Source organism: Platichthys flesus, chromosome 22 (assembly GCF_949316205.1).
Source record: "Platichthys flesus chromosome 22, fPlaFle2.1, whole genome shotgun sequence".
Lineage (NCBI taxonomy): Eukaryota > Metazoa > Chordata > Actinopteri > Pleuronectiformes > Pleuronectidae > Platichthys > Platichthys flesus.
In genome coordinates, this window is record NC_084966.1 from 5195002 (window position 1) to 5220562 (window position 25561).

The 25561-nt window shown below is 48.0% G+C and overlaps 4 protein-coding genes across 8 annotated transcripts in view; 2 read left to right on the forward strand and 2 right to left on the reverse strand.

Annotated features, from left to right (window-relative positions):
* Positions 1 to 146: 146 nt before the first annotated feature.
* On the reverse strand, positions 147 to 3093 carry cpb2 (carboxypeptidase B2 (plasma)). The gene is made up of 11 exons (XM_062380494.1): positions 2967 to 3093; positions 2626 to 2701; positions 2433 to 2557; positions 2235 to 2343; positions 2042 to 2143; positions 1799 to 1903; positions 1597 to 1707; positions 1420 to 1510; positions 950 to 1152; positions 641 to 725; positions 147 to 562 (listed from the first exon to the last, which is right to left on the reverse strand). The coding sequence occupies exons 1-11, from the start codon at positions 3029 to 3031 to the stop codon at positions 348 to 350; spliced, it is 1287 nt and encodes a 428-aa protein (XP_062236478.1). The 5' UTR covers positions 3032 to 3093; the 3' UTR covers positions 147 to 347.
* A 230-nt stretch (positions 3094 to 3323) lies between these two features.
* On the forward strand, positions 3324 to 6531 carry alg11 (ALG11 alpha-1,2-mannosyltransferase). The gene is made up of 5 exons (XM_062380491.1): positions 3324 to 3457; positions 4263 to 4484; positions 4593 to 4964; positions 5186 to 5751; positions 5852 to 6531. The coding sequence occupies exons 1-5, from the start codon at positions 3411 to 3413 to the stop codon at positions 6133 to 6135; spliced, it is 1491 nt and encodes a 496-aa protein (XP_062236475.1). The 5' UTR covers positions 3324 to 3410; the 3' UTR covers positions 6136 to 6531.
* A 270-nt stretch (positions 6532 to 6801) lies between these two features.
* On the forward strand, positions 6802 to 8227 carry spp2 (secreted phosphoprotein 2). Its single transcript, XM_062380518.1, has 6 exons — positions 6802 to 6957; positions 7042 to 7160; positions 7263 to 7385; positions 7578 to 7697; positions 7836 to 7884; positions 8031 to 8227. The coding sequence occupies exons 1-6, from the start codon at positions 6906 to 6908 to the stop codon at positions 8147 to 8149; spliced, it is 582 nt and encodes a 193-aa protein (XP_062236502.1). The 5' UTR covers positions 6802 to 6905; the 3' UTR covers positions 8150 to 8227.
* A 229-nt stretch (positions 8228 to 8456) lies between these two features.
* raph1b (Ras association (RalGDS/AF-6) and pleckstrin homology domains 1b) overlaps positions 8457 to 25561 on the reverse strand; it is a 36982-nt gene continuing 19877 nt past the window's right edge. For 2 of the 5 annotated variants that reach the window (XM_062380457.1, XM_062380456.1), the window contains 16 exons: positions 24164 to 24283; positions 23746 to 23851; positions 23429 to 23623; positions 22497 to 22924; positions 21671 to 21757; positions 21014 to 21088; positions 17764 to 17841; positions 16261 to 16420; positions 15765 to 15886; positions 15343 to 15408; positions 15118 to 15261; positions 14408 to 14518; positions 13972 to 14070; positions 13745 to 13865; positions 13471 to 13607; positions 8457 to 13390 (listed from right to left, as the gene is read on the reverse strand). In XM_062380457.1, the coding sequence (XP_062236441.1) occupies positions 10283 to 13390; positions 13471 to 13607; positions 13745 to 13865; positions 13972 to 14070; positions 14408 to 14518; positions 15118 to 15261; positions 15343 to 15408; positions 15765 to 15886; positions 16261 to 16420; positions 17764 to 17841; positions 21014 to 21088; positions 21671 to 21757; positions 22497 to 22924; positions 23429 to 23623; positions 23746 to 23851; positions 24164 to 24283 (5157 nt within the window). In that variant the 3' untranslated portion in view covers positions 8457 to 10282. Of the gene's footprint in view, positions 13391 to 13470; positions 13608 to 13744; positions 13866 to 13971; positions 14071 to 14407; positions 14519 to 15117; positions 15262 to 15342; positions 15409 to 15764; positions 15887 to 16260; positions 16421 to 17763; positions 17842 to 18079; positions 18719 to 21013; positions 21089 to 21670; positions 21758 to 22496; positions 22925 to 23428; positions 23624 to 23745; positions 23852 to 24163; positions 24284 to 25561 lie in introns of those variants that run through there. The other 3 variants (XM_062380458.1, XM_062380459.1, XM_062380460.1) reach the window with 3 other exon arrangements.

Genomic DNA, 25561 nt, shown 5'->3' on the forward strand with positions numbered 1-25561 from the left:
ATTTTAGACACAAAAAAGAAACAGTTTATTAATTTCTGTTTAGTTTATTTACTAACTAAACATTCACCAGTTATAATTGTTTTCATGCTTTCGACATATGAAAGACACAGCAATACTATGGGCACAGTTAGAAGACAGCGAATCCATAACTTCAATCAGTTTATTGAACTGTTTACATGTATATGTGTTTATGTTATATGCAAACATTCAAAAGAATCTAAAAAAAATAGATTCCCATAATATATATAGTAGGAATGCTACAAACAAATCCTGATCTTTTAGCGATAGTACAGAAACTGTAGGATTTCATTGACAAACTCAACGATGAACTTCCACCCTTCAACGTCTCAGGCAGCTCGAGGAGAATCTGTGGGATCTTGTGTTTTCTCAATAACCTTCAGAGCGATGGTCTTCACAGCGATCAGAGCTTCATTGCAGGCCCTGGCAATCTGAGAGGGTGGCAGGAGGAAGCCGTAACTCCCGCGGTCCTGCAGCTCAAACGTGAAGGAGTATTTGATGCCGAGGTTGTACGCCCAGTCGTCAGAACCCCCAGGAGCCAGGTCTGGAGATCAGACACCTCCACTTGAGCACATGAGAGTCACTGCATCACACAAGCTTGGAAAGAAAGCTCCATACTTACATATTGTCTTTCCTCCAGCACCATATTTATAGATGTTCCTGTAATGTCTTTGGATTTTCTGGGCAGCTTCTCGGGCCATCTCAAGCTGTAACACACGCACACAAAAACAGACACACACACACATAAAACATGCATTATAATGTCAGACGAAGATGAGAAAGCATTTACGTAAAACAGGATCCCACATTTGAGTATCTGTTTGGTAAACTCCATTCAGAATGAACCAGGAAACATATAAGCTGTGACTGTAACACTCTTTTTACTGATGGATGAATTGATTTTTTTATTAATTGGCCCGAACCCACTCACCAGGTCCCTGTGGTTCTCCGCTTCCTCCAAGGTGCAGGAGTACGGGAAGAGCAGCATCTGAGAGTAGGAGTGGATGGAGAGGTAGAACTGGACCGAATTCTTGTGGTTGCGCAGGAAGTTGGCCACGGCCTCCGACTCAGGCTCCGACTCGGGGAAGGCGCCGCAGTAGATCTCGGAGCAGGGGTCATGAGACGCCCCCTCAGCTGGGAAGAGCAGCAACACTTGTACTATACACACTAGTCATGAGCATCAGTATTAAATGTGTGTCAGGATATTTCTACATTTAAATTAATCTCTGTGGACCTCATATATCATTTCTAAGAAAGGAATTATGGCAAATAAATCAGACATTTTCAAAATAGTGCATTTAATGAAATAAAACAAGATAATAAAGATAAGAGAACGTAAGGATTCGGTTTTAAGATTTCGCTGCCAAAAGATTGCTGCAGGAATCTTGGGAAATGACTGACTGCACCAGTTGGCGTCAAAGTTCCTGTTGAGGTCGACTCCGATGCAGTTGCTGTTTCTGCTGACGGAGCGGTTCTTCCTCCACATCCTGTTCTGAAAACAAATAAACAAATAAACAACTCATGAGTGCAGTTAAGGTAGCTTTACCAAACATGACTTGTGTTGGCATGTGCTCTCACTGTCGTCCACGTGAACTCGTATCCATCAGGGTTCATGACGGGCAACACATAGACGTCCATGTTGTCCAGTATTCTGGTAATGTCCTGGTTTATATTGTAATATGACAAAGACTGTAGGGGGGGAGACGATGATTTTAAGTTAATCGGTTCTGATCTGACTCTTTGGGACATTTCCAAACTGCTGCAGGTTTAATATACTCACATATTGCACGAACCATAAGCAGAAAGCAGGAGCGATCCACTCTCTGGCGTGGATTCCACAGTCGATCCACATTGCTTTCTTGTTAGGTCTGTTATTTAGAGTTAACTGCAAAGAAGAGAAAGGTCATTCCTTTTGAAACAGGAAAAGAGGAAGTTTCTAAGCACTTTGCACCTGACAATACTAAGAATGCTCCTTAAGTTGAGTTTGAGTCAGTAGAGTTTATTCCTTGTTGGTTGATTTTACCTTTAGAGCATACAGTGGTCGCTTTTCAGTTGAGGAGCCAATGAGAATAGCTTTGACCGTGGTGGGGTGGTCGTGTGTGATCCTTTCTATCCAATAATAGATCTACAATGGAGACAGTGTGTTTGCAAACTGAAATAGGACCATTAACTGCAGTCAACAGCCATCAATTTGTCTATAAAGAGAAAAAGCGTACGTCCTCCAGACTGTGATATCTATCATAGAAAGTTGAGCTGCTTCGAGGGTCTGAGGAGTCGTTCTTCGTCTGCATCTCGATCAACTCGTTGGTGTTGGCCAGTAAAACCCTAGGAAAGAAAACAACCTGTTAACACACGGCACAGCTGGGATGATAGATTGTGTGTCATCCTTGGTGAGTGGGTGTCTCTGGACATACTCGTGTGTGATGGCGTGTTTGTGTAGCAGGCCCCTGACGGCCCCTGAGCTGTTTGCAGGGACAAACAGGTGGACTGTCGTCTCTTCCTTGATGTACTCAGGTGAAACCGGCTGCCATAAAGCTGTCTGTGAAGATAGAGTACAGCATTAACATTTGCAGGAGGGAATTAAACAAGACGATTGCAATTTCTAACCTCATACTGAGTGGACACGTTCCTCACTATGTCCACTTGCTCCTGTGTTGTTGGGGTGATAGACAGAACTTGATCTCTGAGTGAAAAGAAGACGAGACATCAGATTCATAAATTGCCCCCCTGTGAATGACGGAGACCCTCTTGACCAAACGTACACAAAAGATGTTTTCACCTGTAATATCATCAGAATGCAAATGTGAGGTGTGTGCGTTGACCTGTCGAGTTTACATGCGTGTTCCACAACATTTGCATAACCAACTTTCTTTGTTCAGCTCTTACGTAATAAACAAAACTGACAATTCGCCGTAACTAAAACAAAAACAATCACCACACCAACTCACCCGGTTTCTGTGCAGTAGCCTTTATCCACAGTCAAAACTATAAACAGAAGCACTAGAGTCTTCATGGTGTCGGGATCCAGACGAAAAATGACAGCTTTGTTCAAAGCAGTGGGGGTAGGGAGACATTATTGATCGCCCCATTGTTGATTTAGAAGTTAAACTTTACTTTTTTTGAAGTAGCGAGGGCATCGATCAGCCAGCATGGCCGGGTGGGATCAGGTCCTACAACTCCAGCTAAACCAGTTGTCAAACTCATAAAATATCGAAATAAAAGAAGAATAAACTATTAAATTGTGTTTAACTCTTTAAGCTGGAAACTGGAGTGTAGTTGCACCTCCTTGCCTTTAGGTGGCGCTACATAAATGCGAGTGACAGTGTGGAAACACCGATGGACAGGAAGTGACGGGTTCATAGGTGATGTGTTGGTGATTTGGTGTTGTCAAGATGTCGGGCCACGATCAGCTGGTCCACTGCCTGTGCGAGTTAACCGGGTAAGATACTTTCCCGGTTTGATAAAAGTGTTTAAACGCATTAATAAAATGTAAAATGTGAAAGTTAAAAGTTAGCAGTTAGCTTGTTGTGTATCGTTGTGCGCGCAGGCTGCTGCTCCGGATGTAGCATCTCAACACCACTTCTGGTTATTCAGCTAACTTGGTTTTAACTTCAAACATAAGTTAGAAATAAACGAGCTGTCTTCTTTGTTATAAACTCACAGCTGATCCTCGTTAGTGCTCATGTCACTTCCCTTGTTTTGAATTGACTCATCTTGTGTCTGTACAAATATCCTTATATAGTTATAACATATTATTTATCATCTTTTAAATATATCATAGTATCATAGGTATTTTTAACTAGAATATTTCATTCTGATTCTGGAACAGCCTCCTGCTGAAGCCATTTTATTATAGTAATAATGATGATAGATAGATAGATAGATAGATGGATACTTTATTAATCTCGTGGGAAATTCAGATCATCCAGTAGCTTGTACACATAACACATCACTGACATACATACATAAATCACATATGGAGAACAAATTTACAGATACAGGAATGGAATGCAATGATGTCATTGTGTCAGTGTCCAGTAGGAAAGTGTTCTTGTGCTGCTGGAGTGGATAGTACAATAAAATATGAAATGTATATATATATATATATAAAAACATCAGAAAATAAAATATATATAAATATTTAAATAATATATAAGAATATGTAGTGGTAAAGTCTGATGATGGTACATTTGCTAATTTGCTGGTACCCTCCACTCATTGCCTTGTGTGACCCTGTGTTCCAGCTTGCTGTGGAAGTTGCTGCTGCCCCTGGTGTTCCTGTGTGCGCTGCTGATCGCGGTCCTGGTGCTGCTGGTGCTGGCCGTGCGTCTGTGGCTGCAGAGCAACAGGAATGCTCGGCGGGCGAGAGACAACCGTCCGACCGTGGCCTTCTTCCACCCATACTGCAATGCCGGCGGTGGGGGGGAGAGGGTGCTCTGGTGCGCCATCAGATCACTACAGAACAGGTCAGAGGGATTTAAATGCATCCTTTTTCCCTCTGCAATTACTTAATGGCATTAAAATACCTTTTCTTTACGTGAACTCTTTCTTTATCGTAACCCTCATCTTCACAGATATGCAGACATCAACGTGGTGGTGTACACGGGGGACCAGGGTGTGACGGGCCCGCAGATTCTGGACGGGGCGCAGCGTCGCTTCAACATCGTGCTCCCGCGGCCGGTTCACTTCGTTTTCCTGAGGCACCGACTGCTGGTGGAGCCCGGCCTGTTTCCTCACTTCACCCTTCTGGGACAGAGCGTCGGCTCCATTTTCCTGGGGTGGGAGGCGCTGACGGAGTTCGTCCCGGACCTTTACATCGACTCCATGGGCTACGCCTTCACGCTGCCCTTGTTTCGTTACTTGGGAGGCTGCAGCGTGGGGAGCTACGTTCACTACCCCACCGTCAGCACTGACATGCTGTCTGTAGTGAGGGAGAGGAACCCCAGGTATTTTATATATTATAGTCTCATAAGCATTTCTTAAAATACTACAATCTATTTCCTAATTACAGGTTTTCTTATTGATACATTTAATCAAAAAGGCATCAAGAATTAACTTTAATGCCCTCTGCTGGTGATCAGAAGTAATTGCAGCAACTGTAAAGGCGTTTCCCTTTCCTTTTGAATCATATAGACATACACATTTTATTAATCTATCAATGTCCTAGGTTCAACAACCCAGACTACGTCACCAACAATCTGTTCCTGAGTGCCTTCAAGGTGGTCTACTACTGCCTCTTCGCCCTGCTCTACGGCATGGCCGGCTCCTGCAGTGACCTCATCATGGTCAACTCCTCCTGGACCCTCGACCACATCCTTTCACTGTGGCGCGCGCCCAACCGCACCCACGTGGTCTACCCGCCCTGCGACGTCAGCGGCTTCCTGGACATCCCGCTGGAGGAGGACGGAGACAAGAAGCGGCACTCGATCGTCTCCGTCGGGCAGTTCCGGCCCGAGAAGGACCACCGGCTGCAGATCAGAGCCTTCAAGAAGGTGCTGGACGGGAGGAGGGCGGGCGCGGGGGGCAGGGAGGAGCTGAAGCTGGTTCTGGTCGGTGGGTGCAGGAACCAGGAGGATGAGGACAGGGTGCTCATGCTGAGGGGGCTGTGCCAGGAGCTGGGTGTAGGTGACCAGGTGGAGTTCAAGCTGAATGTGACCTTCCAGGAGCTGAAGAGCGAGATGGGGGAAGCCACCATCGGACTTCACACCATGTGGAACGAACACTTTGGAATAGGTACTTTATCTAACTGAGCTTATTTTGACACTTTCTTATTTAAATGTTCTTGTTCAGATCATTAAAAAAAGTCATCTACACTTTGTTCCTCCCCCTCTAGGCGTTGTGGAGTGCATGGCAGCAGGGAAGGTCATTCTCGCCCACAAGACCGGCGGCCCCAAGCTGGACATCGTAGTACCTTTCGAGGGCGGCCAGACGGGCTTCCTGGCCGAAGACGAGGACAGCTACGCCGAGGCGATAGAGAGGATCCTGGCCATGACCCCCGCCAGCCGGCTGGAGCTCAGACGCAACGCCCGCCAGTCGGTGGCTCGCTTCTCAGATCAGGAGTTCGACGCCTGCTTCCTCGCTGCTATGGAGCCGCTGATGGGAACGCTGGAACGATGAGGAGAGAGGACTCGCTCTTTGTTGTGTGTTCACGGGATATTTGACACCTTTGCTGCACTCGGTGCGGCGGTTCACCGAAGGACTTTTGTTTGAGATGAATACAAATCATCCAGCTACGATTTGCAGTTCTGTCCGAGTTGTTTGTAAATAGCTTATTCTGTGAAATGACAGTTGTATCTCTTATTTGACAGGATTCAATCCTCTGTTATTAGTTCTGCTTTTGTTAAAGAGTGATTTCAAAGAGTATAATATTTAATATGGTGAATAAATGGGGAACAAACTAGTTGTCTAGACATTCCAATCGTGTTGTTAGAACCTCTACATGCCCAAACTGTGAAGTATTTTTGATATCGATGATTGAAATAAAGATGATGGGAGGAAACGGTCATTTCAATCGATCGCTGTGCTGGTGAATTTACTCTAATCTGGATTAAGGGAAAGAAAGATTACGGCCAGGAACATGCAGAGTGAGTTCTTTAACAGAACCGGACCGACCTGCCTCCTTACACAGGACTATGTGACATCATCAGTCTGTTCTGTGACCAAACCAAAGCCCTGGGGCAGAACATAGTTTATCAAACACAAGTCCTTGGACATGGGTCGTCACTGTGGGATCAATAGTGCTGAGCAAAGGTTCAGTTACATAGAGGAAGCTGAACGCTGGAGGGAGGGAGGGTTTCTTCAGGGGTTATGGAAGGTAGGACAAACGTTGACCAATTAATAGGGAACTAACAGAAACAAAGAGGATAACTGATTTAGTGGTCGTCAAGATGAGGTCACTCGTGCTCCTCTTGGTCCTGCTGCAGACTCTGGGGGCCTCAGGTGAGTGGCGTCCACGATACATAGCAACTACGGCCATTTCTCTTTCTATTTTTTCGTTTTACATTTCATTTGTACAACTCTCAGGCGGGCGGCGGCACAACTCCGAGCGGTCCAACAGAGGCCTCGCAGCCGCTGTGGCAGGGCTCAACTCCGTGTATGACGCCAGCCATCTTTACCGGGCGACCCGCAGCTCTGTCAAAAAGGTCAGTGTGCACCTTTAATATTTGTGTAACTTTTTTTAAATTGGTGGATTAGGTAGTTGTGTGTGACTTGTGGGATCATGACAAATGTCCCATGTGCGACAGGTTGTTCCCGTGGGCCTGAACACCGATGACCTGCTGATGGTGTTCACCGTTAAAGAGACGCAGTGTGTGAACACGTCCGGGAGTGACCCGCAGACGTGTGCCTTCCAACGGGGATTCCATGTGGTGAGGTTTTTAATTTCAAATAAAACACTGTTCACAACCCGAAGGCCTGATATCTAGATTCTGGGTAAGACTCATGTTGACAGACTGATGCAGCCCATTGTTTACATTGGCACAAATCTCCCGGGACAGAGTTTGTCGATCGCACAGGTTGTGCTGTGATGCAGGTGAAGACATTCTCCCTTCTACTTTCAGCCCTCGTTCACCTGCTCCAGTCGGGTGAGGGTGTTCCCCACCTCGGCCCGGGTGGAGTCTCTGAGATGTCGAAAGGACAGCAGCTCCAGCTCAGAGTCCAGCTCCAGCTCCAGTGAGGAGGTGAGGACACAGACACAAGGGGGGAGGAGGAGAGGGAGTGGGAGGAGGGGAGGGTATTTTTCAGTTTTTTTAATTTCAAACCAGCCATAAATAAATCTTTTAATAACTAGATACATGTCCTGGGCTTTGATTCCACAGATGTCCTCAAGAGGGAGACACCAGTTCAATGTCCCATTTGAAAACAGAGGTGGGTTTTAACAAGTGATGGTGCAGTACAGATAGTTACTGTTTAAACTAGTGGTGGGATGGTTGAGTCAGCTTGTCAGTCCACCTTCACCCTAGTGATATTCAGGGTATGTTAACTGACCAGTGACCCAAATGTCTTTGGACCAGTCCCAGCTCCGTCTGCAGCTCCTTCTGTAGCTCCTTCTGCACCTCCTCCTCCTCCTCCTGACGAGACTGTGGAGGAGCAACCCGGACGAGGAGACACTTTCAGCAACTTCCTGGTGTGAAGAACCAGCTCTGCTCAGGGAAACGTTTCGGTGCTGATCAGAAAGCAAACCTGAATTAAAGACAGTTTTAGCCCATAAGGGTGTGTGTTTTTATTTTCCCAGTTCAAATTATAAGTCGGTGGCAGATCAATCAACATGTCTCTAACTAGTTTAACTTTTTCTATTTGGCTGTGAATCTCGAAAATGCAGTTCAAATATTAGGTGTAAAATAGGAAAAAACCACTAGAGGGAGTGTGAGATCCACAAACACTGTTCCCATTTAAACCTTTGTACTGGAAATGATTTGAAGAAAGGACTCTGACGCAGGTTGAGGTCTGATTTGAACATTTATATTGTGATTTTTCAGTTTATATGCAAGAGGACACGTTTGACTCTTCTCTGCAACCACTTGTCTTCACTTGGTTTGGCCTCCCCCCCACATGTTCACATCAGCACATCAATAACTTACATACTGTACTGTAGCAAACAATCCTGTCAAAGACGATGACACTCAAAAAGAAACGGTACATTGCCTTCGAGCGGCTGAGCGGGGGACAAATGAACACGTTAAATAAAAATACAAAAGATCTCTTCGAAGCTCTTATTGTGTTGAAGCGATTCCGTGCTGCAGCCAATTTAAAACCAGTTTAAATAGTGTGAGATTCGAATGATATGTCAACCTGGCACATGTCGAGTTCCTGAAGGAAAACATAGCACCCTTTAAAAAAAAAATGAAGGCTAGAGATGAAAACCCTTCATGATCCACTCTGTAGGTAAAATAGGAGGTGACCTTAGTGCCTGTGCAATAAGGGCTGAAGCAGTAATGGCACAAGGAGGAAACCAGATAGGAAGCAACATTCAGTCTAAAGCAACTCGGATGATTCCTGTCGCCAACCTCACGATATTAACGCTCTCTACATCAACCAGACAATAATGGCAAGATGATTTGACTTCACGTGGCCGAATCCGATCTGTACTTCCTGGATTGGGAGTTTTCTTTTTAAGACGGCGGGCAGCGAGGACCGTCAGCAACAGAGGAGCGGCCGCAACTGTACACAAACCGAAGGATGAGCTCCCTAAAGAGCAACAGCGAACTCACACAGAAAACACCACAACAGGCCTCCCCCCTCCATTTAAACAAGTCCAGTATAAGTTTGCATTAAATGAAACATTTTGTCTCTCCAGTTGCACAGTCCAGTCTTTTGGTAAAAGGCTTCCTTCTAACTTGCATTTTGAAGATTTTAGCTATTCATTAATTCTTACAGTTTTTAAATATGCCTTCCATGTACATTCCATTGCGGCCTAATTGTTTTTCTCCCTCTCTAGACTTTGTTGACCAGCTGTTAAAAGACAGACTTGTAAAAAAAAAAAGAAGAAAAGAATAGAAAAAGAAAATCCTTCCATTTATCAATCATTAAATAATTTCATATAAAAAGCAAACCACTTCACAAAGGCCTTCCCCAACACTTCACTGTTTCGCCACCACACATGCATGCACACAATGCAAGTGTGCATCTTCAGTCTCTCTCTCTCTCGCTCACACGCATGCACACACCAGAACAGCTTCATGTTTTACAGCTTCTTGTTACATGAGGTCCATGCAGTACCAAAGCAGAATGATCCTGATGGGTTTTTTTTTTGTTTCCAGTACGTGGCACAAACTTATGGAAAATATGCGGATACGCGGTTCGGCTCAGACCTGGATCCAGTAACATTTGCACAAATCTTACGAGTGTTTGTATTAAATCTGCTTGGCACACCGGAACAGCGAGTGGGTGACAGGGGGGGGGGGGGGGGGGCGGTAGGGGTTACAATACAGGGCAATACAGTTTGTTCCAGAGAGTATAGCTAATGGCAGAAAAGGACATTTATGTGACCTCAAACTTGCCTGCTCCAGTCTTAATTGTCCCAATATTGTAAACCTCACTGATCTGGAGCGCCGAGCATGTTAACGAAAACGCAATAATTAGCAAACACTCACTGACCACGGTCTGGTTTAGGTTTTCATATATACACAGTCATCCATTTATCATTGTGGTCCCAAGAGGACAGAAGGTATCCAGGATTTTGCTCCCAGTTCACTTATGAATGTTCACTTCAATATATTCTTTCACTGTCTGTTCGTCCGTCTTCATAGCATCCTTATCTCGGAGTTCAACACTCTCCAGTAAGTTTGGTGCCGTCACCACGTTTAGGTGGTGCAGGTGGGGGTCCTCGTCGCAGCGTTGCATAGCCTGAGATGTTTCCGGACATGTAGCCACCGTTTCCTCCGTTGCTTTGCATTCCTTGGTCCTGAAGCAGCTCGGGGGGCGGCGGTGGCAGCGCCATGTCGTCCATGGTCCCGGCAGGTTCCAACTTGCCTGAGAGGCCGGCAGAGTTGAGAGAACCCTGCCGTCCAACCGACTTTCGCTTCAGTGTCCGGTGGAGATCATCCAAGAAATTGGGCTGGCCTGAGCTCCCCTTCGGGGAGGTCGGAGGTGGCGAAAGGGGAGGGGGCTCCGGGGTGTTGTTACTGCGCCGCACAAGTGTGGGTGGAGGAGTCTTTTTCAGGGAACTCTTTCCCCATGTTGAGTTGCTGAAAAGGGAGACGGGCGGTGGAGGAGGGGGAGCCTGGGGCTGAGGATTCACCACGGCTACCCGCGGAGGCCCTCCGCTATGGGTGTCACCAGGAGGGGGAGGAGGGGGGAAGATTTCTGTGGCTGGGGGAGGAGGTGGGAAATAGGCACAATCGGGTGGTGGGGAAGGGAAGTCGCCGCTGGACTGCTTTGCCTGGCTCACTTTGGACTGGAGGCCCATGGGCAAGTTGGCCAGGTTGAGCTTGCCTGGTTTCGGGGGAGCGCGGGGTCCAGCTGAGTGGTCCTTAGAGGGAGATCCAGTAGAGGAAGAGGTGGGACAAGGGGATGAAGGTGGGGTGTTGCTCTTGGAGCCAAACTTACTGAGCAAGTTCCTCCTGGATTCCTCATACGAGCCGGAGGAATCGGACTTGACACTGGAGTTCCTGTTGGGGGTAGGAGGTGCTTTCTTGCCTCCAAAGTGGGAAGAGCCAGACGGTGCCCTCATGGTGGAGGCAAGGTTTCCAGGGGGGAGGGGAGGAGGGGGCGGAGTCGGGCCAGTAACAGGTGCTGGGGGAGGTGGCGGAGGTGGCGGAGGGGGAGCAGGGGGAGCAGGGGCAGCAGGGAAACCAGCGTTGCTGTCTGGAGGAGGAGGAGGGAACTCGGGAGACTGAAGCTGCTGGACACCCCCTGGCTGCCATCTTGGTTTGGTCTTGACTGCAGGTGGTGAGAGGGGGGCTTTGGGGCTCTCTGTGTGATTGGCTACTTGGGAGGGGGCTCCTGGAAACTGACTGGCCAGTTGTTTCACTAAAGATATGGTGGGAGGGGCTCCTGTGGACATGGGTGGTTTAGAGAGGCTGTGCTGCTTGGGCAGAGTCCGAGGGGGTTGGCTGGAGGTGTGCCCTGCATGAAGGCTGAACTGCTTCTTGAAAGCTCCAGATGAAGGTGGGGGTGGAGGTGGTGGTGGGGCTGGGGCAGGGCCCCCTAAGGCGGCATAGGGTGGGGCAGGAGGGAAAGGGGAGACTGGTGACACAGGCTTTGGGGGAGCATGAGGGATAAAACCTGGGGTGAAGGTTTTGGGTGGTGCTGGAGGTGGCGCCGGAGGGGGTGGAAACTGAGCTGGCACTGGGAACTGCTGGGTAGGGGGAGGAGGTGGTGGGGGCGGTGGAGGAGGAGGCGGCGGTGGTGGTGGTGCGGGGGCAGGCGGTGGGTACTCGTCGAGGTCTCCATTCGGAGACAAGAGGTCCCGTGGCGGGCTGGGGAACCTTTCCTTCAGCGCCTGCTTCAGCCCAATGGAGTAAACGGGCTGGCTCATGGGAGCAGGACCAGGGGGGGGTGGAGGAGGAAATGCAACCCCATTGGTGTATGGAGCAGGAGGAGGAGCTGGGGGCGGAGGCACAAAGGCAGGTGGGGGGGCTACGCTGGGAGGGCCGAGCCTCAGCGAGGCCATGGCTGACCCAGGGGTGGGCATTGATGGCGGAGGAGGTGGCGGCGGGGGAGGCGGGACATTAGTCCTTGCAGCAATGTGGTTCACATTGGGTTTGATGGACACTTTAGCAACAGGTGGTTTCGGAGCTGGGGGCAGCCTGTGGTGATTGGCCGTCTGTGAGGAATTCTGGTTCTGCAGCCTGTTGATCGTGCTGAACTTGTACATGGTGAGAGCTGGCGAGTGGTGCGACACACTTTGAACCGGCGGTGGCGGAGGGGGAGGTGGCGGTGGAGGTGGGGGCGGAGGAGCTGGCGGCTGCTGCTGCTGTGGTGGGGGCATGTTGTGGTAGCCACTGACGGTCTGTGGCTGCTGCTGTGGTGGGGGCATGTGGTGGTAGCCACTGACGGTCTGTGGCTGCTGCTGTGGTGGGGGCATGTGGTGGTAGCCACTGACGTTTTGTGGCTGTTGCTGTGGTGGGGGCATGTGGTAGTAGTCACTGACGGCCTGTGGCTGTTGCCGCTGTATCTGCGAGGGCATGTGGTGGTAGTCACTTTCGGTCTGTGGCTGCTGCTGCTGCTTTGGTGGTGGCATGTGGTGGTAGTCACTGACGGTCTGTGGCTGCTGCTGCGGGGGCATGTGGTGGTAGTCACTGACGGTCTGTGGCTGCTGCTCAGGTGGGGGCCTATGGTGGTAGCCACTGACGGCCTGTGGCTGTTGCTGCTGCTGCTCCTGCTGCGGGGGCATGTGGTGGTAGCCAGTGACGGTCTGTGGCTGTTGCTGCGGGGGCATTTGGTGATAGCCACTGACAGTCTGTGGCTGTTGCTGCTGCTGCGGTGGGGGCATGTGGTGGTAGCCACTGACAGTCTGTGGCTGTTGCTGCTGCTGCTGCTGCTGCAGGGGCATGTGGATGTAGTCACTGACGGCCTGTGGCTGCTGCTGTGGGGGGGGCAGGTGGTGGTAGCCACTGACGGCCTGTGACGTCTGCTGCTGCTGCTGCGGAGACTTTGGCGGCGCTGGCTGAGGGCGTTGAGGCGATTGGGGCAGAGGCTGCAGGGCCTGTTGAGGAGACTGAGGCGGCAGGTGCTGCTGTTGTGGTTGGACCAGTGTCTGGGGGTGCACTGGTGGGTGCTGAGGCTGTGGTGGTGGCGGTGTTTGGGCCTGGGGATGAGTCTGAGGAGGGGGCGTCAGGGCTGGGTGGTCCACTGAGTGCTGGCTGTGATGCCGGTGACTGTGGGAAGGATGCGGCAGGGTGGCTCCTCTGGATGCCTCCATTCTTATCTGCTGTAAAGAGATTGTGTGTCAGCACAGTGAAGTGAATCTGATATATATTTTGAAATCCAAAAACAAGCTTTTGTCAGTACCTTGGTGCTTTCCTCGATCTGGGTCCCTCTCTTCCAGGCCTCAGAGAAAATGGAGCTCACCACACTCTGGGAGCGGCCGTGAGAGGAGCCTGTGTCCACACCACTGTCCGACTGTCCTGAATGATTGGACTGGGACTCTGGAAGCACAGACAATGACAGAAGGAAGAGTATCCTCAGTACAGAAACAAAGAATGATACATGGAAGGTAACATGAAATATAATATGAGACATATTAAGACTAAAAATCTATGACATGAATTGACAGTGTACTAACCAGGTATGCTGGCAGAGCTGGAGCCTGATCGAATGCTGGAGGTGGAGAGAGACGACCAATCATAGGCCGCCTCTGTTCTCTTCATGGCTTCCTGGTAGTTCCCATAAAGCTGCTTTCCATACTACACACAAACACAAGCAAGGACAAGGAGAAAGATAATGAAATAAAAGTAAGTTAGATGATGTCTCTGTTTCTCTAACAGGACCTGAACTCAGGTTTTGACCTACCTTGGCGATTCGGATTCCATTCACCCACTGGTGCAGGGTCCTGACATCATCGCAGCACAAGTACTTGATGTACTGCGACTTCTTCTGGATTTGTGGATGCTGCAAAATGAAATTAATCAACAATAAATACTTTACTCTCCATGAATGCCTCAAATAACACAATCTTCCTCATAATGAAAATAGGCAATTCTGACTTATTCAATGGAAATCATAGAAACCGAGGTATTATTGAATATAGGCTAATGACAGTAGATGCATGTTGCTTGTCAGACCATGTCAGTGAAAAGCTCTCATCGGTCTCTAAGGACCGTGGTAAACATTTCACACGTTCACACATACAGTGTTCTGTTAAATATGTTATTGTACAGATGAGAACAGATCTTTGGAGGATTTTAACACATATTTCCCAGTGGCAGATGAAGCAATATGGCTTCACCTTGAGAGCCAGGCAGTAGTCAGTGGGAGCCTTGTATTTGCTGCGGTAGTCCTGGCCATAATACACGTTAACATGGTCCAACTGCAGGAAGCACACTAGATCTCTGGAGGCCTGCGGAGAGGGAGACACGGGAGACATTGATACATGACCAATCACAAAGAGGAAAGAGGCTGAGTAGAGCTGCAGTGAAGCAGAGTGCAGGAGTCGAATGTTTTCAGTGAATCCAGAAAAGTTCACGCACAGAGAATTTTGCATTGAGTAGATTACAGGAGAAAGATTACATATTTATATTTGAAGAATTGCAACAAACTGGCTTTAAATAATTACAGTTGGAGGATCTTCTTTATTTATTCAGATGCTTGAGCTTGAACTGTAATGTACTGTAGAGCCTAACCTCCTTTTTCAGCTCACACTGATTACAGAATTTAAATAAGGCATCAAAATAATTAACCACTGGCCTCGAGTACTGCAGCTACCGCTAATGTGGTGCTACGGAAAACCGTGCAAAAAGTGTTGCAGTGTGAAAATAGCTTTAGAGGATGACAATGCTAAAAATAGAACACACGTGGAGTGCAAATCTGTGCAGTGATCAGGCCCCAAAACAGGAAATACCACAGGGCTGATTGTGCGAGTCTGGTTCTCATAACCCTAACCCACATTTCTGTAGGATGACTGTGTGCCGACAGTGAACCATCCCAAGTCTCACTGACCTTGGCTTTGCCCTTTGGGACGTAATAGATCCCAGAAGCCCTGAGGAGGAAGTAACGCTTCTTCCACGACTTCTTCCCGTCCTCCTTCAGCCACAGGATGCCCTCGATCTCCGGCACAGACACCGTGCCGCCGCAGAAACACTCCTGGAGAATAAGAATTGATTTTAAAGTTTTGTCTTCTGATTCATCCTCTCGTTCAGCCCTCTGCTGTCCTTTTAGCCTCACCTCTAATAGAGCCTCTTTATTCCTGTCTGCCATCTCTGATGTCTCCTTCCGCCCCAGCAAATAGTTCTGGAAGCGATTTGAGAAGAACAGTGAAGTTAAAAGAGGGCGAGGAGAGGAGAGAAGAGAAGGGGGGGGGCGGTGTTAAGTCGGTGGCTCACCTCCTCTTATGTTAAATAAATTATTCACCTTTACTCGCTCTAGAGCTTTGACCTACTTCCAACCCCAACACAAACACACTCCCCTGCTCACTCGCCGGCTCTGTGGGCCCTGCAGTCGCCTTACATGCATTAACAATGTGTGTGTGTGTGCCAACATGAGCTTTCAGCATTTACACGCTGAACGCAGGGCAGCTACGGAGGCTGCATCGAGAAGATGATCGGCCCTCTGATGTGTGCGTGCGATGAAGCGTAATGGACGCTCACCTGTGGGTTTTTGAAAAGAGCGTATTTCTCGATGCGCTCGATGAACATGAGCTTGTTGTGACTGTCCCGGGTCCAGTTCAACAGATTCTCCACCAGGTTCTCGTGATCCTCAAAAATACGTTCTGAGAGAGAGTGAGAGAAAGAGAGAGAGAGAGAGTAGGGGAGGAAAAAGGAAAGAGCGTGAAGATAACATGCAAGATGTGCAGTTTTCTTTTGCTGACCTGCAAATGGGCATTTAATTTCCTCCTGCTGGGGATTTGTGTTTACAGGGTGGAGCATAAACCTTTAAATGTAAGCCTGAAGTCACAAACAGTGACTGTGCCAAGATCTCACATGATTACACCACAGTGCACGTTTGTAACCTACATTGTTTACATTGGCTGCGCACTCTGCGATTCACTTATACTGCGTGCAAAATGCTGTCCATATGCTAACAGTGCAGACTGAAGCAAACCATAAACAATGCTTAGATGAGTCAGGAGCGGTGGGGACGTACCCATCTGGAGCTCCGTGATGGTTTCCACAAGGGCCCAGTCGGGGCTGTAGCCACAGTGCGACTTGTCCAGCAGGCTGTCCAGCACCTGCCTGACGGACTGCCGCTCGTCCACCATCATGGTCTTGGAGCTCTCGTCCGACATGTGGACCCTGATCACCAGCTGAGGAGGAGGGAGAGTGGGAGAAATGAGAATGTTGGTTGACTTAATGCGAAAAGCATGTAGGCAGTAGATCATCTAGTTATCTATCTATCTATCCTTCCACCTGGCTGGATATAGGTTTAACTTTTCATTACTGTATGCTTAAAGGGTAGGGTATTGACCCAGGAAGAACTCATTGAAGGTGGTGTATCCAGGAATTCTTGTTCAACTTTAGAATTCTTAGCCTTTGGATACACCTACTTAACACTGTAATCCAGTAATCTTGCCAAAGTCTTTGCATCCACAGGTAAACAAAAGTCCTCCATAACAAGCGAGCTTAAACTAAGCTGAACGTGACCAACGCATCAGTGCAGAATCCAGCTTGACACAGTCAACAGCCCACATAGGTCATGTCCTGGGGTGAAACTAAATACAACCCCCTGATTCCTCTCCCGTTCATTCCCCGCCCATTGGGACCCAGACATCTAATCGGTATCTGTTGGTACAGTTGACCGGCACGTGTGACTCAGACGTGGGGAGTGTGACCTACATCTCTCACAGGAGGGACACTTACAAACCACCTAGTCTGGCAGAAATAAAGAAGAATAGTAAAACAGAACCAGAAATCCCACAGCTTCAACGAGAGATAAGGTTTTGAAATTTCCATCCACCTGCAATAAAAATGGATAGACTGTGATAAATCTAAAATATAGTAAGTAGTAAGACTGGCTGCTTAAAGCCCTGACAAGCACAGCACTAATAATTTAGCACATCGCAGCGTTCTCCAGCGCTGAGGGTTCTTTTCATGTGCCGCCTGTACCAGGATGCTGTATCTTGTCATAATATATTCACTTGGCACTCAAGTTGAGCTCTGTTCGTTGGAACGCTATTCACTGCATGGTAAAAAGGACCATTCTGCTAAATGGAGTAACAGAGACAGTTCATTCATCGGCGGAAATACTGTCTGCGGAGCCCAATACCGATTTCCCCAACAGAGACAAACACACGCCGTGGCTTTCAGAAAGCAAGGCGCCTCTGTTGTTCGCCCAGAACCAACACTCGCTTTGCTGGATGGTGTAAATGAGACGTCTTGTGCAGAAAGCGGTTGCATTGTCTTGTGACGCACACTGCATCTTTTTCCCAAAGCCTCTTTCTGATTTCGCGCTCCCTCCCCGGCTGATACACACACATAATCAAACACTGCAATGACCTATTTTCTCTGCGCCTCACCGCCTCGCTGTGAATGAAGTTCACAAAGAAATGCGGCGTGCGGCGAATATGACAAGACGGCAATTACTATATCTGAGTCCAAATGGGTTCGTCCAAAAGAGAAAGCGAGTTAGTGAGGAAGAGTGTGGTCATACCTTTTTAACCTGAGCCTCCTTGATTTTTTCCAGGGCGACTCGGATCTTCTCAGCCTTCAGTTTGGCTGCTTGCTCCTCCTAAAGGAACACAGGAGCACGGTTAACACATCTGTCATTCACACAAAACCACATCGCTTTCTCCACAGCCTTGCCTCGTCCCCTTCACCCAGGTCTTTCATCTTTCCTCAGGCAGGAAAGAAACATCCTACACACGCACACTTCATTAAATAGTAAGCATGCTTCTTCTACACCATTTAAACGCACAGGTTTCGGGCACGGTGGCGCCTGGTATCTAATTTTCCTCTGGCTTGCTTACCTGCCCCCTCCAGCAAGATGCCATCACCTCCATTCCACAGGTAGTGTCTCAGCGGGTTTTCCCTTATGTGTGAATAAACAAATAAACGCTGGGATGGGAAAACTCTGCTATTGTGACACTGGTCCAGCATCCCCTCAAATGTGGCGCTCCATTTGCCGTCTACGGCTCCATATTGGATTTCGCATGGAGCTGCGATGGTTTCTTTTGATCTCGCTATACAGCAGAGGGGAAACAATGGCTGAAGATCCCAGAAGGGCGAGCGGCTGTGGATGAGTGTGGGATCAGCTCAGAGCCTCTACGCCCTCCAGTCAGACAGAAAATGATCTCCTGCGACGATCATGTAAAAAAAAGATCTTACAAAAATATCCATACGCGTCCATAACTGATAAAGATGGAGGAAAACGGGTTCTTTCCCAGTTGTCTACACAACAGTGCGAGAAAAAAAAAACCTACTGCTGCTGCTGCTTCATTAAAAGTTATTCCACCGTGATCCTCAGCCCGGCGTCCATGTCCTCCATCACTCGAAGACGACGGCGGTCAAACGAGCCGAGCCTGTGGCGAGCACTTGGTGACAGCGCTGACACACAGACATGTGCCTGAGATGTGCACAACTTCACTTAAGCCCCAAGTGAGACAGTGGGGAAGACGATGCCCCTCCCCCCTCCCACCCTTTCTTCCTGCTTCCTCCCCCCCTCTCCATCACTATCTTCCCCTCTCTCTCTTTCTAGAAGAGATGCAGAGGTTCGGGAGCGTGCCCAATCGATAAAAGATAATCCCCCCAAAAAATAGAAGACTAGCCAACCACTGAGCCCCATTCGCAGGACCCTTTAGCAGTCAGGACAAGGAGTGGAGGGGGGGAGACCGTGACTGACGCTGGCCCCCGGCGTGAAACTACAGCGACGAGGACTGAGAGTGGAATGAGAAGCCGAGGTGCTGAATATTTGAAGTTGTGCACACTCAGGCATGTGTGTTAAAAGACAGGGGGCAGAGGAGGGGCATTATCAAGCGCTCCCCAAGCCTGTAAACTCAATAACCACCCCGCCCCCTTGACCCGGTCTTTTCACCATGACGGGCTCCAGAGCACATACACATTAATGCAATAAAGCCGTCCCTCTGTTTGGTCAACACGTAGATCCAGGCTTTTAGTCATCCGAGTGGGAGCGTGTGTGTTTGGAGGAGAAACAGAGGTCGTGGGGGTTGTGCAGATTATAGTCCAGAGTCAATCTGAGTCACAGTGTAGGTTTAGCCCTCTGTGGACCCCCACCCCCCCACCGCCACCACCCCCACTACTCGCTCTAATGTCCTTTATCCCCTCGCCACATGACAACTACACCATGCTTTTCTAATCGGACATTGGTCTGATTCCTATTCCGCCGCCGTTTTCCCATCCACTTACACACACAAGCCAATTTTGAAAGGCTCTTCTGCCAAGCCTGGCTCTTCTTCCCACACTCTCCCTCCTCGCTTGTTCCCAAACAAACTGGAATCATTCACTATTCCAATTTCTGAGCGAGGGGGGAGGGAGAGGATGTGCAAGTCTCACCCATCAAAAAGTGTAACGCTAACACATTAACTCCCTCGCAGCCTGTTCGCCGCAGGCTATCTGCCCTGTCCGCCATTTTTTACAGTGATTCAAATGCTTTCTGCAAACGGGCAGAGTGGAACGCTGAGATGCCAGAAACCAATAGCCTTGAAACAATTAATAGATTCCATTGTTTTGTATCCGACTCAGAAAAAGTAACTGCAAGACTCAGCAAGATTTTGGCAGAATAATATTTTCAGAGCGAATGAATTCAGCCAGTCAGCTTCACATCTACTATATGAGAGGGTTTTAAGAAAGAAACTTGAATTCAATGCCAGTGGGTGCTAATGAGGATCTGTCTCTTTTCTCTTACATGAATAGTACAAAGCTGTCTTTGTTGTGAAGTCTTTAAAAGTCCTGAGAATTATCAAAATCTCAAGAGCCACGGAAAAACCCTTCTACGATTCAAGATTCGAATCGTTTGTGGTTTTGTAACAAATTCAGCACAAGCTCTTGGATATTAAAATGTCGTTAGGATTTAGGGACCTCCTGGAATCCTTCGTCGTTCACTTGGCTACGTGTCGTTTAGCAACGGCAGGATAAATCACAATCGTCAGCGGCCAACTCCAAACTGCAAAATCTGCACACATCTGATCGGAATAAGCTCTGAGTGGCGGCCAAGGTCTGCTACCAATACACTTGCTGGGAAAGCTGACGGCTGCCAAGAGGTCGACAGTAAAATAGAGCGAGTTGAGAAGGAATGAGGAGCGACGCGGAGGATAAATAGATGAGACACGTTACATACAATACTTTTGAAGTATTGAATGGTAAAGCATTAACAATAACACTCAATATTCCCCCCAAAATACAAACTTAAACATGGTACACAAACACACACAACTTTGAGATGACGTATAGGGCTGCAATTATCGACTGGCTAATCATTGCAGCTCTAATGACATCAAATCCTCTCTTGATGAAGGCCGGGTGCAAATCAAAAGCCAGCGTCATGAAGAGAGAGATGATAAATGAAAGTATAGACCCATAGTCAAAAGGCTACTGTATATGCCAGTGAAAGCTTAACAAAAATAATTCTGTGTATTCAAGCATGGTAACTGATGACAAGGGAAAATCCATTCTGATATTCTTGTGTTTTTAATTGTAAAAAATACCACAATTGAATTTAGGTATGTAATTTATGTCTTTCTCTCCATACGCGTATTCCTAATTCCACTGTTAAAAATAGTGCTGGACAGATATCAGACAAAGAGTGACACTGTGGGAGACTGTGTTCAATAGTGTTATCAAAATGGATCTTTCCTCTAAATCATGCAAAGCAGAAACGAGGAGCAGTGCACGCACACCAGGAAAAAAATCCCCACAAAGAAGCGAGTGTATGAGGAGGCGGTCACCTTGGTCAGGAGGTGAGAAGGCTTTCCAGCTATGCTTTTCAAAATGAGTGAGGTTTCTCGGTCCAGATACGAGTGCTTGGGTGAAGAGAGGAAGAAAGGAGATTGTAAATAAAGAGGAGAGCAGAGGAACAGACAAAAACACAGAGAACGTTGGTGGCAGATGATTCTCGGAGGCTTATTAATTTTTATTTGCGGGTGTTTTGATCTTTTTTTATATATATATTTTTTTAAAGAAGCGTGGAAGCGACAGAAGGTTCCATAAATGGAGCGCTCAGCAGCGGTGGCTGTCATGTAGCTGCAGCTGTGGGTAAAGAAGCAATGATGGTGAGAAGTAGAGGTGCAGAACATTAGAGCATGTGAATACATTGTTTACTGTGAATTCTGGCTAAACCTACAGTCTACAACTACTTCCACAAACACACACAATCCATTCACACGGTACACACTGATGTGTTTCATGGTTGCATGTGCACACATGACACATAAACCAAAGGCTGCGCACAGAATCTACAATGTCACTGTTAATTAAAACAGAATTAAATTTGTAAATGCATCATAAACAGAACTATTCGATCAGAACTTGTTTAAACCTTGCAGCCTTACATGGACTAATGCCTACACTCATGCACACATGCAAGCTCGCACACGTGCACTTACAGTGGCCCGGTCCACTTCACCCGCCTGTGAGGTGAAGTCAAGCTGCCGCCTGGCCGGCTGACCATTGGCCCGCCGCAGTACGACATGCTGGGAAAAGGTGCAGGCAAGGGGTGTGTGTGGAGACGCCACAGATACATGAAAGGATGCAAACACAGATAATGTAAACACATGCAGACGAGGGGGACAGGGGACATGCTCTAGAACTTGTGTTAACTTGTGGACCTTTAACCAACAAGAATTTTGACTGATTACTGCTATTGGTTAATCTGTTTTTAAAAAAAAGCATCAGTTATGGGTTAGAAATGAATATCAAAGTGTAGATCCTTCCTCACTGTCAGGGTTTTACATTCCTCTCCTCCTTTCCTAGCTGTCCCCCATCCCCGACAAGTCACATAAACATACACATCTGTTTATGTACAGTGTATTTGCTGGAGTCTTTACCACAGAACCAGGTTAAACTCCTCTCAAACACACGTGAGGAAGTAGTTTAGCTTTTGTTAAAAGAGCCAAGAAGCTCCCGTGAGTGAACAGAGAACATCATCCAATCCACAACCCAGGGGGACGTGTTGTGGATTGCGTCTGTGAGGCATGCAGTTTCTTCCAGACGTCATGCTGGGTAGGTTAAACATGCAGGACAGCAGCTGGACTTCATTTACTGAATGTGTTGACTTTGTGAAACACAGACTCCACTTACCAATACACACAGAGACGTGCATGTCTGACACGCTGGCGCTCACACACACACTTTCTTATTAGCTGGTAATACTATGTCGACCTCTTGGGTTTCCTTTACATGTGTTTTTCGATGTTTGTGTGTAGGCCATACCTCAGTGCTGGTCTGGTTTGGTCCCGGTGCGTTCGAGCTGCTCTGGCCCTCCGCCTCTCCTCCTGTCAACACTTTGTCAATGTCCAGGGAGTCCATGCTGGACGCTGAGGCACATGCTGAATTGACACTCGACCGCTGGGAGGGCGCCTCCTGCTCGCTGACCGCGCCCACAGAGCCCGCCCTGCGGTGCTGCCCGCCGCCAGACGACCCCGATGAGGGCCGCCGGAGCGTTGTGGAGGAGAATGAGGAAGAAGAGGAGGAGGAAGAGGAGGATGTCTGACGAGCCGCCTCGTCCATGCTGAGAGAGGCCTTCTCCAGCTGGGAAGTGATGTCATCGAGGGAGATGTTGGAGGCTGCGGGGCGAGCGTTGACGCTGCCGCCTCGTACTGTGTTGGCCGGCGATGCCCTGGTACTGCTACTGGTACTTCCTGTTGGGGAATATCAACATGGTTCAGGTGGAGGAGGAATTTATACTTATTTATTTCATTATTGAACAGTATTTATTGTACATTTTCAACTACTGGAATTGAGCTGAAGCATGATGTAGCATTTCAATATATTCATCCAATATGAACAATCACATACATTTGAAAGAAAAGCCTGTTAAACTGTTGTGCAGCTTGAATTGTAACAAGCGTCTGCTTGGACAAACTGTGTGTAACAGTGTAAATGTTCCCCTTCCTCTATTATTGCCCTCCATGTGATTGTTATTAGTCTTTTACTGTCTCCATTGGAAGACAACTTTTCACCAGGAGACGAGCAAACGATTCCCAGTCTGTGCAAAACAAGCGTAAGCATCATCCGAGCCCAAGCACGGCAAACAGCTTTATTTACAATGATTCCATATTAATGTGAAGGGATTGCTGCAGTAATTATTTTATTCATGATGAAGTACTACATTCTGGCAAATGCTGATTATTCTGTGAGACTACCTCCGCTGCTTCCCCCTCCACTGGTGCCTGTGTGCTTGCTACTAGCAGCGCGGCCAACACCGGTCCTCTGCTGGCCTTTGCTCTGGCCCCGAGAAGTGGAGTTTGGTTTGGAAACGGTATTGAGCTCCTGCTCGATGGAGCACAGGTCGGCCATCAGGGCATCCAGGTCCACTGTGTCTCCCTGGTTCAACGCCTCTGCAGGGAGGGAATAGGGAGGATGCAGGAAGATGACAGAGGGGAAAGGGTGTTATTAATCAATATTTCTGACCTTGTTCTCATCAGTGCTGTTATATCAAGTACTGTGAATGAAGCCTCACCGTTTATGTTGTACATTGAGAAGCGGTAGGAGAAGTTGGCCATGTTGGTCTCCTGTCTGAGAGGAGGCTTCTGGAGGGCTTTCTGTGGCTTGCCGTCATCCAGGCTCTGAAGAGCAAACACACACACCCATGAAACACATGCACATCCTGACATTACAGTCAAACCACAGGATCTAAGCAACCATGTCAGCCTGCTAGACTCATTCTTCTCTCTCAGACACACAAACACACACACCTGCACAAATACACAGTACAAAGCGGTGGTGGGAGGGGAGTTGCTAGGATACAGTGTAGGGAGAGGGATTAGCAGTGTTAAGGTTGCTATGGATACAGTCCCTTCCTTTCTATGTGCTCTTTTACCTGTGTGAGTCTGTGTGAGTCTATATATAAATATATATGTGTGTGTTTGTGTGTTTACCTGTGTGAGCTTGTCCAGTTCTCCCAGCCAGGCTCCAAACATCTTGTCCAGGTCCTGGTCCTCCTTATCACTGTCCTCCTCTGCTCCATGGTCCAACTCGTCATCTGATACCTGCTCCATCTGCACACACACACACAAAAAGACACACACAAACTGTCAGATGATTCTACACACGTGTGCAAATTCACACACATTCACACACAGTCAGATAACACCCACATAGCAAGAACGATCTAAGAGAGGAAAAAATAAATAAATAAAAAAAAACCTCAGCTCATGCCAACCTCACTGCCTGTTACCATGACAACCGCTCATGGACCCCTGGCGGGCACCCTGTGCAGTTTGATCACTGGAATGCCCTGTAGTGGCTGTTCTGTTCACCGCTGACACACCCTACACCTCGCCTTCCAGCTAAGGATCCACAGGAAAGGGGGGGATGACGACGGAGGTAAAGGGGGGAAGAACGAGATGAACACCAACCAGCATCACAGGTGTGATCTCTGAAACCCTGCAGCGAATCACTTCAGCGTGAAGCCGATACCAGTCGAGCCACTCTGAACAACAGGAGCAGGTGGTAATAGTGGCTATGTGGGCCAGTGTGAGGGGACGAGGGCCCGGCAAGCAAAGGTGATGACAGGGCTCCCTCTGCTGGACGGGAAGGAGACGTGCTGCAGCTGCAACGTGTGGTAGTTGCAGGAGCTCACATCTTGCAATGCTACAAAAAGCTTTATTTCTTATTAAGGGGCTCATCTATGACACATTTACAAATAACATATGTGTAGATAATCTGGCTGGATACAACTGACAAACTATTTTCTTTTTAAATCCTACACAAGGACACTTTACATTAGACAAAACAGGGCTGTACAAAGACTATTGGACCTAAAACATGGCCCCATTCCACAGTATAACAATTCAACGCCCCTCCCTGTCTGTGCGTAACATTTCTAGGTCAGCCGGGCTGTCACGCTCTGTGAGGACAATCTGATATTACCCAACCTGGAGAATGAATAAACACCCACGACATGCCAATGCGCTCGGAGGAAGAAACTGGTGACATGTGAGTCAAACAGAAGGAGAGCGTGGCTCAGAACAGTAGGACACACACCTGGGCAGCATGTTTAGCTCCGCCCTTCCAGCCTTACACACACACACACACACATCATAACACAGTATAAACTTAAGTGATGGATAATTAATAAACTCAATTCTACAACATACTCGTCTCCCTTTGGGAGCCCTTGCTTTGGTATAGCCCAGTGCCCCCTCAATACAGTCCAGTCAGATGGAATATTCCTGGGTAATCCCATTGATGTTTTCAGGGGGTGTCTTTCTACTCCTGTTATTCACACTGTGTGGTGTCAGTCACTAGTGGGGACTGTACCAAACCAGGATTAA

What these genes read in the sequence shown, in the direction of transcription:
- cpb2 (XM_062380494.1), bottom strand. Translation starts at nt 3,031, where the DNA reads ATGAAGACTCTAGTGCTTCTGTTTATAGTTTTGACTGTGGATAAAGGC. An exon ending in ACGAGTTCACGTGGACGACA is followed by an intron (nt 1,511 to 1,596) that starts GTGAGAGCACAT and finishes ATTTGTTTTCAG; the next exon opens with AACAGGATGTGGAGGAAGAA. An exon ending in CGGAGAACCACAGGGACCTG is followed by an intron (nt 726 to 949) that starts GTGAGTGGGTTC and finishes CGTGTGTTACAG; the next exon opens with CTTGAGATGGCCCGAGAAGC.
- alg11 (XM_062380491.1), top strand. Translation starts at nt 3,411, where the DNA reads ATGTCGGGCCACGATCAGCTGGTCCACTGCCTGTGCGAGTTAACCGG. An exon ending in ATCAGATCACTACAGAACAG is followed by an intron (nt 4,485 to 4,592) that starts GTCAGAGGGATT and finishes TCATCTTCACAG; the next exon opens with ATATGCAGACATCAACGTGG. An exon ending in GAACGAACACTTTGGAATAG is followed by an intron (nt 5,752 to 5,851) that starts GTACTTTATCTA and finishes CTCCCCCTCTAG; the next exon opens with GCGTTGTGGAGTGCATGGCA.
- spp2 (XM_062380518.1), top strand. Translation starts at nt 6,906, where the DNA reads ATGAGGTCACTCGTGCTCCTCTTGGTCCTGCTGCAGACTCTGGGGGCC. An exon ending in GCAGACTCTGGGGGCCTCAG is followed by an intron (nt 6,958 to 7,041) that starts GTGAGTGGCGTC and finishes TACAACTCTCAG; the next exon opens with GCGGGCGGCGGCACAACTCC. An exon ending in TGTCCCATTTGAAAACAGAG is followed by an intron (nt 7,885 to 8,030) that starts GTGGGTTTTAAC and finishes TCTTTGGACCAG; the next exon opens with TCCCAGCTCCGTCTGCAGCT.